The sequence below is a fragment of the Electrophorus electricus genome, chromosome 20 (genome assembly GCF_041902795.1).
Source record: "Electrophorus electricus isolate QZ-2024a chromosome 20, ASM4190279v1, whole genome shotgun sequence".
NCBI classification, from domain to species: Eukaryota; Metazoa; Chordata; class Actinopteri; order Gymnotiformes; family Gymnotidae; genus Electrophorus; species Electrophorus electricus.
The window spans coordinates 6,933,731-6,947,500 of record NC_137516.1 but is presented as its reverse complement, the minus strand read 5'-3'; the positions used below and the strand labels follow the sequence as shown (position 1 = coordinate 6,947,500).

The window sequence follows — 13,770 nt, the reverse complement described above, 5'->3', positions numbered from 1 at the left end:
GTAGTTTCCAAAACTGGTATGATTTTTCTCCAACAGCCATTGCAACACTCATGCATACATGTTTTCCAGAAATGCTGAAATCTATTTTGCCATCCTGACTGTCTTAAACAAACATCCCTGAATCACACACACACACACACACACACACACACACACACACACACACACACACACACACACACACACACACACACACACACACACACACACAAAGTGAGCGAAAAAGGAGTTATCCTGATCTTCAGCCAATAATTGCTCTTTATCATTCTCTCACACTCTCGCTCTCTCTCTCTCTCTCACACACACACACACACACACACACACATACCCACACAGACAGAGAGAGAGAGAAACTACATATATTTCTCACACATACTTATAAATAGCCAAAAAAAAAAAAAAGAACCATCAAATACCAAGCAGGAGGCACAAAACCCATGTTAATCTTCTAGAACATTCTCTAGCAATGGGTGTACTGCACACAGTAAGAAAGGAACTACAACCCCAGGACTTTCCCACAACTCTGTGTGTGTGTGTGTGTGTGTCTACTTTGCTGAGTTGGGCATTCCCAGGAACACTCTGCCTATCTTATGAGTTTTCACTCGACCTCTGACCCTCACATCTCTACCAGTTCTCTCAGGTTTGTTTGCTCGCTCGTGTCCACAGAGCGAGACTGCGAGCCGAGTAAACAGCAGTTTCCCCTGCCGTCTACTCCACCTCTCCCTCTCTCTACCTCCCTCCCTCTTTCTCATTTCAGTTTAATTTAGCTTTATTGGCATGACTGTTGTAAATACATTGTTGCCAAAACACATTTAAAGCTGAAGTAATAGCAGCTATGGAGCTAATGGCAATTAACCAATAATAGCGACAGTAATAAAAGTATTCAAATAAATAACAGTAACATCAAATTAAAAAGCTCTCTCTCTCTCTCTCTCTCTCATCAACATTATCAGTGGCTAGCCTAGTCAGGGATAAATATAGCTGTTGGGCTCTCCCTAATAAGTCTAAACATACAGGCACTGAGACACAAACACATACGTGCACACACAGAAAAGCCTTGATATCAAGCAGCTGGCGGGGCCTTGATTAACTCTTATTTTGATGTTGAAATCAGTTTGCGAGTCAAAACAGTGGCGAGACTCTTTCGGGTCTGCTTCCTGCCTCTCACGCACAGGACTGTGGCATGGGTTCACTATTGTGCCGTGTCCTGTCCTGCAGCTCACTAAAGCACGATGGGACATGGCGATGCAGCCTGAGTGTGCGTGTACGTGTGGGAGCGTCTCTACGCCCGCGTGCCACTGAAAGCAACTCTTTACGCCTGATGCGGGCTTCTTCCTGGGGGCTTTTGTGGCGTATAAAAGCATCGAGTGTAGCGCTTTTCACAGAGGGCACATGGGTACCATAGATTCTGTTACTGCTGCTGGTACCACAGTTACTTCATGGGGGTGCTCATCTGACTCACATTAATGAGCTGGAGATATTGCATCTATCACTTGTTGGCCATTGCTCTGACAGAGAAACTTTTCTTTCAGTTTCTGACATGACAACAGAATACATTTGTCAAACAACTGAGGCAACATACATTTTTATCTATAATGATTCGCAAAGCAACAGTGGAAAAAGGCCCTATTGCGCGTGATGAATAAGTGGCTTTTTGGAAGTGCTGTTGCAGTGGAGTACATGTTTTTAAACCCATGTCAAACAAGGCTCTTGTTGAGTTACCTTCATAACATTTTTTCCCCTGAAAACAAGAACAGCTTCGCTTTTAAGGTTCATTAAGACAGCAAGACAGTAGTATATTTCCCTCCATATCAGATCCACTGCAGGAATAGCTCCATTTATCAATATAATACCAATTATATTATATATACACAAAAATATAGTGATATTATATTATATAGTGTTGTTATTTTTCACAGCTGTCTGGTGTATCTGTTTTTTTGTAGTTCAGAAACACAGGAAGAACTGGGTGACGTAGTTTAAAACTACTGGAAGTGCTGTTTGTAGTCCTATTTGTAGTTCTCGCTAGCTTCTGCCAGACTTAGCCACACCCTCCTTTCAAACGTCTCTCCAAAGCCCCGCCCTTTCACAAGCAGAGGTGGGGATTGGCTCCTTGTAGAGAATCTTTCTGATTGGTTAATATGTTAATATGCACTGCGTTGATATTTTAGCTGCTGATAACACAGAGCAGGACAGTCACAGGAGACGTTTTCCTTTTCTCAAATCCTCTTCAGTCATAGTTTTGAAATTAAAAATGAACAATACAGCGAAGCTTTGAGGAGAGGAACCAAGGTGAACTCACAGTGACGGGCAGGTCACCGGTCCTGAAGCTCAGAGTTCTGTTGATGGTACAGTGGAACATCTGCTTGTTATTGAAGCTGATGTCACAGCGATCGGACCCAATCATAACAGAGTATTCGTCCTCGGTCAGGTCCAGCTCGCTGGGTCCTTTCTGTTTTGCAGCAAAAGAAAAGAAAACAATTATGTTAAAGCAGTACTTCAGCCAGAAATTAAAGTTAGTCAGTTAATAGCAATGTTTGCGATTAACACTGATAACTATTTTAATTCCATGCATTTATTCATAAGAAAGGCCTATTAGGTTTGGACTGTAGCCTGGAGCTGTTATCCATGCGTCACTGCTGTGCTGTGATTGGTCCAGCACAGACATAATACTGACCAATTATGAATGGGGTAGGGCATGGCTGACCAATTGTGCATAGTAACAAATGCAATTTTGTGCCTATCTAATTCTATTCTATGTAAACCCATAGGACAAGTGAACCAAAAAGGTTCAATTTGAGGCAGCTGTATTTGTATAATGCTTCTTATAACAGGTTGTGTCATAAAGCAGCTTTACAGAAATCAGCTATAAAAGGGAATCCAGGTTTAGAGGCTCTACTGTGCAATGCAGTGCGACGGTGGTGAGAAAAAAATGATACCTGTCGTGTATTTTTGTATGAATGTATGGCAGGTAGCGTCTATTGTGTGTGTGTGTGTGTGAGAGAGAGAGAGAGAGAGAGAGAGAGAGAGAGAGAGAGAGAGAGAGAGGGATGGGACAGTGTTTACATAGGAAAAGTTTCTCTAAGCTCTGATTAAACTCTAGGGGTTGTGTCCCTTTCCTTGTAAAAACCACCCATCAACAAACACTTCCTCATACACACACACACAAAAAAAACTTCCCCATTTCCTAGTTTATTTTTCTTCCTTAGGAACTTATTTGCATGTGCAAAAACACATACACAGGCATACACAAATACTCACTGATGTGTTTTGAAGCACAGAGAGAAAACATGCATATTTCCATCAGGTTTCTCTGAGTCAGAACAGGAATGCATTAAATGACCTCCACATTCCAGTAAAATCAAAACTGGAACCAAGTAAACAAATTCCCTCTTTCTCTCCCACACACACACACACACTCTTTCCGTTGCTAGTTATAGCCCCACCACATGCACATCGGTGAGAGTCACTTTGTACATTCTGTCTGTGATATGCATGAGCTTATGCATGTGACACACACACACACACACACACACACACACACACACACACACACACACACACACACACACACACAGAGCCTCCCAGTCATCTTGAGGCACCTGTTTTAGTGATTAGTGAAAGGAAGTTAAGTAGTAGCCATGCTGAAGGAAGCCACTGTCCCTGCTCCACCTCTAATGCACCTCTGTTGGAATGCACCGCTCCATTCAAAGCCCTCCTCCACCCTCCCTCATCCCTCCTCCACCCTCCCTCATCCCTCCAGTCTTCTACAGGACGTACACACTGCCATCCCCTGCTGCGGACTTCCTGTTGAACCCCTTAAGATGCAGACTAGGCCACAGGGCCACATGTCCTGGTGGCTTCCTGGCGCACAAGCACGCACACACGGTTGCACTCACATTTATGATAAGTGTAAGAGGTTCTCCAGGATGATGCTTGATAAGTTTCTCCTTGTTGGCTGTATAAAATTGAGGGTCCTCAACATACTCAAACAGGAAGTGGCCTCCGTGTGACTCCTCCTCCTCATCCAGGGCCAGCCCAGAGGAGGTGTGGCCATCCCCTCTGTACAAAATCCCATTCAAGTAGAACTGGGCTACGACCTGCTGGGATTGGCCGGCAGCAGGGGAGCGGCAGAGAATAAGAGTAGACGATGGGATAGAGCAAACCTGCCAATCAGAAAGCACATGCAAGTCACATGACTCTGCTTGACTAATTAAACATATAACCAATAGCTTCCATCTTTCAAAAACCAGGTTTTCCACACTATTGTAGATTCTCATATGGATAATGTACAGTACATATAATTGACTATACAAATGATCAAAATCTCACTTTAAAGGAGAAACTGATATTTTGTTGTTATTTATTATTATTTGTCAACACAAACAAATAGCCTCTTACTATTTCGCCAATGCCCATCACATCCATTCTGGCTGTCTGGACCAGATGAAAACTTTGACCAATCACGGAGATAAGACGCCCACCACTGAGACACACACCCACACACACAGATTTATACACAGATTTCAGCAACTGAATCTTCCTAGTGTGCTTGCAGATTCTGTTTGCAGTGGAGCGTGTGTATAGGTGTGTGTGTGTGTGTGTGTGTGTGTGTGTGTGTGTGTGAGAGAGTGTGTGTGTGTGCGCATGCTGTATGTGGATCTCACCTGAGGTAGCTTTTGTTAGGTTTAACAGTGCTGATTGTGGGATTTTTTTCATAGAAGAACACGCCGCTGAGACGCCTCTCACATGGCATGCCGTCATACTCCACACACACAGTCACGTTGTCTGCAAAATCAGGCACGGCTCGTGGCATCACACACTCGATGACATCACCTGATAGCCTGTGAAACAAAGAAGCAGATGTCATGTCATCAGTGTCATGGTTATAGAATGGATAGCTTTCTATAATAAGTAATATAGCTGTAGCATAATAATACATATTGAAGCACTATACGCGTGCGCGCACACACACACACACACACACACACACACACACACACACACATACCATAAGCACCTTCCCACAACATTCCCCACACCTTTATGCATAGCCAACTCTCTTTGTTCTTAATACACACACACACAAAAAAAACCCAATCTCACCTGTCAATTTCACAGTCCTGAGTGGCATTAACCTTTACTTTAACAGCCGATCCAGCCTTCAGGGATGCACCCCTGATGGTGAGTCGGGTGCCCCCAGCCAGGGGCCCATATCTGGGCATCAGGTCATCCAGCTTGGGCTCCTGCGGGGGGGGGGGGGGGGTGTTACTATGTGAGCCTGGCAGTTACACTTGCACTTCTCTCTTTTAAACCAATGGCTCTTACACGATTAAGTATGGTGCAGTATGAACAGGCTAAAGAAGAGGAGACGAGGTAAGACCAGGAGTAGCACGACAGAAAGTAGGTGTGGCCAATCACAAAACCACAGAAACAAAGACATTAAAAGAAACCACAGAGAGATAAAACAGAAGAGAAAAACACAGAAATGAATTAGACAGAAAAATTGTGACTTGAAATAAAGTAATTAGGAAAAACACATGAAGCAACAGATGAGCTATTACCTAGTGAGCCTTCAGTGTGTGTGTGTGCGCCTGCCTTTGTGTTTTTGAAGGTTTTACTCTGATCAAATAATCACTGCTTGACAGAAAACATCCTTAGTGTCCATGGTGCTGGTCTATGATGTCACTCAAAATCAACATGCTGTGAAGGTCTCATGCCAAGGATGCAGATGTTCAAATATCACATACTTATGTACGCGCGCACACACACACACACACACAAACACACAAACACACACAATCCTTTCAGAAAAAAGATATCTTCTGGCATATATCTTCTCGAGATCTTACTTAGGCAAACAAACATGAAGGAAACTCAAACAGCCGAACGAAATCGCATGATTTCCAAGCTAAATGTTCTGGCAAAACCTGTGTGTGTATGTGTGTCCCCGTGTGCGTGCATGTGTGCATGTTTGTGTGAATGAGGATGTAAAAACATATTGCCACTGCAAACCCTCTGAACGAGAAGGAGGAAGAGACGTGCGAGTGTGTGTGGAGCAGGTCACTAATCCAGATGTTTCCTGAGCTCAAGGAAAGAGGCTTACATCCTCTTCTCTGCTCAGCCACCTCTTCCTTTCCTCCTCTCTCTCCATAATCAGTAGACTGTGTTTGAGCGTAGCACCAAAGGGAATTACACGCAACACACACACACACACACACACACACACTGCACATCCAGCAACCTCATGCTGGGATCCACCAAGTGATTCACTCCGACCACCAGACCGCATATGAAATGTTCCAGTATAACAATGCCGGAGAAATCCCCTCTTCCCTCGATAACGAATAAACAAGCTCAGCCTGAGCTCTGGAGATTCTGAGCTCAGGTCAGACTCAGCGGTACCCTTCCCCATCGAAGCCAAAGTCAAACTGATCGGAGATCAGCTTCCTTTGTGTAGGGAAATTCCATGTGGCTATGTGGATGCTTCAGTGTGAGAAAGGAGGGGTGAAGCGGAGCAGGGGCCACGGGTTCAGCCAACGGCCCCGGTGCTCGAGGCTCCTACTGGGCCGGCTTCTCGGGTCGGGCCTGAGCATGAGTGGAAGGCTTCGGCCAGGCTATGAGTAGCGACCTTTGTTTTAGCAACACACACACACACACACACACACACACACACACACACACGCACACGCGCACGCACACGCAGACAGAGGACTGTATTTTTCTTTGGACTTTTCAAACATGTTATTGTGCCTCAATATCATCAGCATTTATGTGTTTAGCACAGGGGCACACATGCTGCACACATGCTGTGATTACCAAATACACACACCAGGACAGAGAGAGAGTGAGAATGGGAAAGAGGGAGGGAGAGAGAGAGAGATGGAGATAGAGACGTTGCCGAGGCCTGAGACATGGATGAAGGAAATAAGGAGTGTCAGGTGTCCAGCGATGACACCAGACAGGGACTGAAAAATGAACACTGACTGTGAGGACACAATACTGACAGAACAAGGCAGAGAGGAAGAGACACAAATAGGAAGTGCTTACCACATATGAAAAGGCCTCCTTTGAATGACCCATTGCATTTCCATTAACTCTGACTTCAACCTTGTTCGACGCTACTTTTGAAGAGGCCCCAGTCTTACACACCAACCTAAACCAAACACACACACACACACACACACACAATAACTAATGCTAACTTTTCAACATGCTGAAAAGTTTCAAACTTTAGATTTCCTTAAAGAACTCAAACAGGCATTTACACTATAAATGTACTCTAAAGCCATATACTCTTCAAATACAAGCAGGATATACCCAAGCAAGGAGAACAGGAAATTACAAACTTACTTATAACAAAAAATCCCAGTATACACACACACACACACACACACACACACACACACACATTTATGACAGACAAGGGAGGGGTCTTTGTATATTTAAAATCCTGAAACAGACTAATTAAGACAATGACCTCAGTCCCAACTGCACTAAGAAAGCACTAGGCTAGTTGTGTGTGTGTGTGTGTGTGTGTGTGTGTGTGTGTGTGTGTGTGTGTGTGTGTGTGTACACATTTACACAGCTGCAAGTTGGCAAATACCAGTATGATTCAGTAATACACTGGGGTACCCTGACTACTGGTATATGCACTGCCAAATGCACACAGTTGCAGAATGCTGGTTTATTTGGTCAGGTGGCAACTATAACTTGCCAACTGACAAGAAAATGTGTCTGTTTTATATATCTTCTTATCAGCTGGCAAGGTATAGTTGCCACCTGACCAAATAAACCAGCATTCTGCATTTTTTGGGTTTTCTAGTGTCTTTTGCTTTGGTTTGAATAACTATTTAAGTCTAACTATTTTACCAACTTTCTTCCTTGATATGTTGTTTAGAATACACTGTGGGATAGAAAGTGAACACCTGTAACCAGAAAAGCCCTGGCTGGGCAGACACACAGGTGTTAGGGTGTTACAACTTCAGACTGTGTGTGATGATGGCAGGCTTGGGAAGTTCCATTTGGCTGGGTTCACTTCTATATGGAGACCAAAACTACCATCACCACCTTAAACGAGTCAGCCAACCACACAGCTCCATCAGCTCCATAAAATCAGATTCGCTGGGACACTTTGGGGCAAAATGTCAACAGGAAGGTGAAAGCCGCCATGTTGTGTGTTCTACAAATGTAAGGAAGATGTTTCCTTCCAGTGGTTTTTGTGTTCATGATTGATAATATACCACCAGGCTTTTGTAAGTGAATCTACACTTTTTTCCAAACGACACAGCCTTGTAATGTCGGACATGTAAAGCTGAAACACCTGCCCTTACTGGGTTAAGGACCTTTTCTAAATCATTTCACTTTACAGCAAAATACAAAAAAAGTTTTCTGAACTTGCTTGTAGTTTGTGTAAGAGATTTGCATTGTCACATGCTGTGTGTGCGTGTGTGTGTGCGTATGTGTGTGTATAGGGGACTCACTCGGTTGAAACAGTGTAGCGATCTGGCAGCAGGTCGCAAGGTACATCCCCAATAGTGACCTTCACCTCTGCAGACCCACGCCCAAGGTTCCTTCCCTGCACCGTGAGAAGTGTTCCTCCCCCTAACGGACCATTCAGGGGCTGGATCTACAGGAGCAGAAACCGAATGCTAGATTTAGCCCGGCTAATTAAACAGGCGTGACTGGAAGTGGTTGCGATTAACTGGTATCTTAGTTCGAACTGCTTTGAGCAGTTTGTTTTCAGAGCTTCACTGCATGATCCTGAGAAGGAAGCTTAGAGGTAGCAGGCAGAGATTGAGGGATTTGTCTTCGATTTGTATTTGTGGTTCTTTGTTGTTCTGTTTCTTGTCCTCCATCTTCCTTCTTCCCATTTTTCTTAACCCTTCCTTCCATCCTCAATGCGAGGCACTTCCTCACATCGCTGTGGCAACACTGGCCACGCCCACACCGGCGTGGAAACTTCCCCCACATAGCCACGGTCTGGTTGATGGCCAACGTGTGTCATGGGAACTTAGAACTACTCACACCATCAAACACATAACTGTATTGGTGTGTGTGTTTGTGTGTGTGACTCACAGACTGCTTGGGTATCTATTTTTAAAGACTTGGGAAGAATAAAGGGCCTTAGTAAAGTTCAGGGGTTTGCAGCTGACAGTTGAGTTGCTGAAGAAAGGATCTCACACTCGCAAGCGACAGGTCAAAAACTTCTAAAGTTTCTCTCCGCAAAACTTGCAGCACATGAAAACAAAGTGTTCACTTCGAAAACTCATGTTTGACAAGGTGGCAAAGGAGAAAGTCCAGAATTTGGAACATGTGAAGAAAAACACTTCAACTCTCACACACACACACACACACACACACACACACACACACACACACACACACACACACACACGTGTGCACTGAGGCCTGCTAACACTCCCAGGTTAGCAATTATCGCTGTGTGCCTAATGTGTCCCCAGAGCAATTCTTTCTTTCCATTTACACCCCTACTGCTGTGATCTAGAGAAGATTGATTTATTTAGCACTTCCATTTTCTCCCTCTCTTCAGCGTTATTCATCTCGTCATCCAAGCTTTTTTTTTTTTTGTCTCTCTGCAGATATTTTCAAGCCGAGAGCGTGAAGCAGCGACTCTCCACGCTGGTGCAGGCCAAACAGGCCGAGCCAAACCAGGCTCGGGAGAAACTGGAAATGAAAACAGGAAACGCTCCTTTACCCATCCTTTACACAAGTCTCTCTCTTCCTCTCCCCCTCTCTCTCTGTGTCTCTTTCTCTCTTTAACCCTCTCTCTGTCTCTCTCTCTCTCTCTCTCATTACCTCTAACTATTCTCTTCAACTTTCTCTTGAGCTCTCTCTGCATGTGTCTCTGAGTCAACCATAGTTTTCAGTGGGGTTTTTTTTTGCTTGTGTGTTTGTTTAATTAACATTAATGTTCAAGGTTATGCGTGGGGTGTGAAAAGCAATACACCTACTGTCAAAATGTCTGGGTGTGTGCGCATGAGTGTGTGTACGCGCGCGCACACACACACACACACACACACACACACACACACACACACACACACACACACACACACACACACACACACACACACCAGCCTGGCTCTTTCCTGTCTCCTGGTGCTTTTTAACGTCTGTTATTTCGGGCTGTCCAAGCAGGGGGGATTTCAACAGAGCCAGCGGCACCACGGCGGCACTCAGACCAGCCCCGTGAGTGCATGTGCACGCGCACAGCCACCCACACACAGACAGTTAAACGGGCTTTCAATTTCTGTATTATCTGCAGGAAACGTTTAGAGTGACTGAACTTCACATGAGCCATGTTTCCCTTTCATTCCCTCTCTTGCTGCAACACTGGCCAGTGTTCAAGCTGATGACTTACAAGCACTAAGTGAGTCATCAACTGCAGTGTGTGTGTGTGCGTGCACACGTGTGTGCGTCCATGTATGCACGCACAGACATGCATGTACTATATTATGGTTTGTTGTTCCAAGTTGTCCCTTAATCATGTTGGCATTTGTGTTGGAGTACTAGTGTTTGTGTGTGTGTGTGTGTGTGTGTGTCTTTCCAAAATCTAAAATAAACTGACTGAGCTAATCTCCAACAGACCATGTGGCTTTGTAATATGAAGCAGCAACTTCCTGCTCTTAAATCTCATTCTGCTCCCCTCACAGTCTGTCTGTCTGTGTGTGTGTGTGTGTGTGTACACATTTTTGCCATGTGTGTGCATATGGGTGTTTGTGTATGGCTGTATATGTGTGCATTTGCCTGCGTGCACGTAGGACGCCTGGCCTACCTTGTGGACGGAGGGGTCAGGACACTGCAGTCCGATTGGCTGGCACTGTTGTCGCGGACGACAGCTGTTGTCACACCAGGCGCACAGGTGCCCCTGCTGCTCTCGGCCCCAACACTGAGAGCAATCACTATCGCCCCCACTGCAGCTGTATACCTCCACTATGGAGGGATGGGGGCAGAGATGGAGAGGGAGAGAGAGATAGAGGGTTGGAAAAACAGATGGGAGGGAGAGAAGGATAGGGGGTATCCAAAATTAGTCCATCTGTCCAGTAACCTTGTCAGTCTACTGAGTCAGGATTCAATGAATTCTCTCTTTCTTTCTCTCTTTCATTTTCTCTTTCTTTCTTCCTCTCTTCCCATCTGTAGGGGAAGAGAGGCGAGACAGAAAGGACTTTCCGTGACGGCGGAGAGAGAGAGAGAGAGAGAGAGAGGGAGGAGGAGGAGGAGTGCCAGTAGACAACCTCCCGTAGCTGTGCCCTCCGTTAGCACTGCAGACGCCGGGATTCCAAACCTGGCCGCTCGTTCCCTGATATATACAGAGTGATTTGCATTTTCGCGCAAAATATACAAAGAAAGGGAGAACATTTGCAAAGGAAGTGAGAAATATGACAAAAGGAGTTTATGCATTTTCTTGGAGCAGACAAAAACAAAAGACAGGTGGAAACAGAGAGAGAGAGGGAGAGAGAGAGAGGGAGAGAGAGAGAGGGAGAGAGAGAGAGGGCGCAGACGTCAAGGAAGACGGGAAAGAAGAGACACCCGTGCACAGATGTGTGTGTGAGTGGGGGAGGTGTATGCTAAACACTGTGTGTGTGTGTGTGTGTGTGTGTGTGTGTGTGTGTGTGTGTGTGTGTGTGTGTGTGTGTGTTCGTGTTCATCTGAAGGGTGACATGCTGAGCTCATTCGCTACTTGTGTGGCTCTCTCACTGTGTACAGTATGTATTATGAGTGTGTGTGTAAATACCTGTGACTGGCTTTGGACTGTCTATATATTTATCTTGTCCTCTCCTCTGAAGTCTGAGTTGGAATGTCTCACTTCTCTCTGTGGTGCTCAGCTACACACACACAAAAAAGAGTCCATCATGTCAATCATGTGGTTTACTGGCATTCCACAATTCAATTCTTCCATTCCCTTGGAGTGGCAGGTATGGGGCGAGTCTGTGATTGGCTTATCGTAAACCCCACAAAGTGAGCAGTGTGTGTGTGTGTGTTGATTCTTGGAGATGCGTGATTGGCTGAACATACTGTCACTCTCATGCAATTCACAGCTGACCGGCCATCCAGCCAGTGAGCTTCGTACGACCGCCCAGTTCCGAAGTCACAGTTTAGCTCTGTACCCTGCACATGCACGCACACACACAAAGAGAGAGATACATACAAATGACTACAAACCACATCTGGGAGCCCCAAGGGAACAAAGTCACTCCAGAATATTACAACACAAACAAAAGTGACTCATCATCCCTTAAGTCAGACTTTTCAGAACTTCCAATAGTTCCGAATTTGAGCTTCCATGATCCCTGACCACAGCCCCCTGGACTAACCCCCACTACCGCTTCCCTAATTCACGTAATTCCGTACGGCGCTCTGCAGACATACACCATCACTCACACAGGCGAGTCTGCATCCCCATCTTAAACACGATCTTTAAGCATGGCAAGTCTCCGTGCACGGTTTCCATCCTGTCCTCTAAAACATGAAGTAATTCGTCCCACTGCAGGAATCCATCTGGAAGCCATAATCCTACTCATGCGTTCGGCACCGGCCAAGACCTCCTCGGAGGGACGTGAAGGGGATTATAGACGCCGAAAGGCGCAGTTTTCGCCATTTATAAAAGAGAGAGAGAATAATGTGAATATTGTGGTTTTAGATTGCTTCACGTAATCCCATCGTATGTCGTTAGCATACTGTCTGGGACACGTTTTTCGGACGCGCTGCCGCCCGGATCTGGGCTTGTTTCACTGCTCTGTTAGGAAACTGCACTGCACTAAAGGCATATTACAGCCATGTCGTGCTATGAAATATCTAGCACCTATGGTAACACTGATCACAAATCACAGATCACTAGCAGGGGTTTCAAACCCAATGATATTTGCATGACATGTAGAGTTTAAACATCAATGATTTAGAATTTTGATTATTTGTTTTAGCTTTCAAGCTTTCAAAGATCCATCCCAGGCCAAACCAAACTCATAGTTAAAGAAGAGGTCTGCATAATCTAAACTGCAGGCATAATCATGAGGTGGTGTGACCAGGAAATTATAGACTGTGGTTTCAAGTTGGGTTTGTGTATGTGTGTGTGTGTGTGTGTGTGTGTGTGTGTGTGTGTGTGTGTGCGTGCGTACGTGCGTGTGTGTGCGTGCAAGTGAAAACCATTAGTGCTCTTAAGACTCAAAAGATTTTTTTAGTCTCCTTGACTGCACGAACGTACACACATGAACGTGTGTGTGTGTGTGTGTGTGTGTGTGCGTGCGCGCATCTATGCACATGCCCTATAAAGCAGGGTCTCATTTCTATATAAAATACATATGCTTCATGAATGTGCTTCAAGCAAGCCCACACACACAGCTAACCTGAATGCATGCCTAATCAGTTGGTTATTATTAGTTATAGCAAATAATTAAAGTGCAAGCAAAAGGCAGGGAAGCTGTAGAGGCTACAGAGACTACATGACGGGACACTATGATGCAACTACACGACGGGACACTATGATGCAACTACACGACGGGACACTATGATGCAACTACACGACGGGACACTATGATGCAACTTCAGATGCAAAAAACCATATGAAACACTCCAACAGAAGAAACAGAAAACCAACATCTGCTGTAGCCGCCTGAGATAACATAACTCTTACACGTGTGAAAGGGCAGTACCTAAGAATCCACTTGAGTTAAAATGATGATGTAAATAAGTGAGCCTCTTCAGTAGGTACACTCCGTACACTGCATACACATATAGGCACGCTAGTAT

General features: G+C 45.1%; 1 protein-coding gene across 1 annotated transcript in view; it reads right to left on the bottom strand.

Annotated features, from left to right (window-relative positions):
- Positions 1-13,770, bottom strand: part of plxnd1 (plexin D1) — a 52,378-nt gene that overhangs the window by 19,819 nt on the left and 18,789 nt on the right. Inside the window, exons 10-19 of the mRNA XM_035536129.2 lie at positions 12,040-12,132; positions 11,759-11,849; positions 10,799-10,956; positions 8,484-8,629; positions 7,051-7,156; positions 5,107-5,246; positions 4,668-4,844; positions 4,402-4,486; positions 3,900-4,166; positions 2,303-2,452 (exon numbers count right to left, since the gene is read on the bottom strand). Coding sequence (XP_035392022.2) covers positions 2,303-2,452; positions 3,900-4,166; positions 4,402-4,486; positions 4,668-4,844; positions 5,107-5,246; positions 7,051-7,156; positions 8,484-8,629; positions 10,799-10,956; positions 11,759-11,849; positions 12,040-12,132 — 1,413 coding nt within the window. The remainder of the gene's footprint in view (positions 1-2,302; positions 2,453-3,899; positions 4,167-4,401; positions 4,487-4,667; positions 4,845-5,106; positions 5,247-7,050; positions 7,157-8,483; positions 8,630-10,798; positions 10,957-11,758; positions 11,850-12,039; positions 12,133-13,770) is intronic.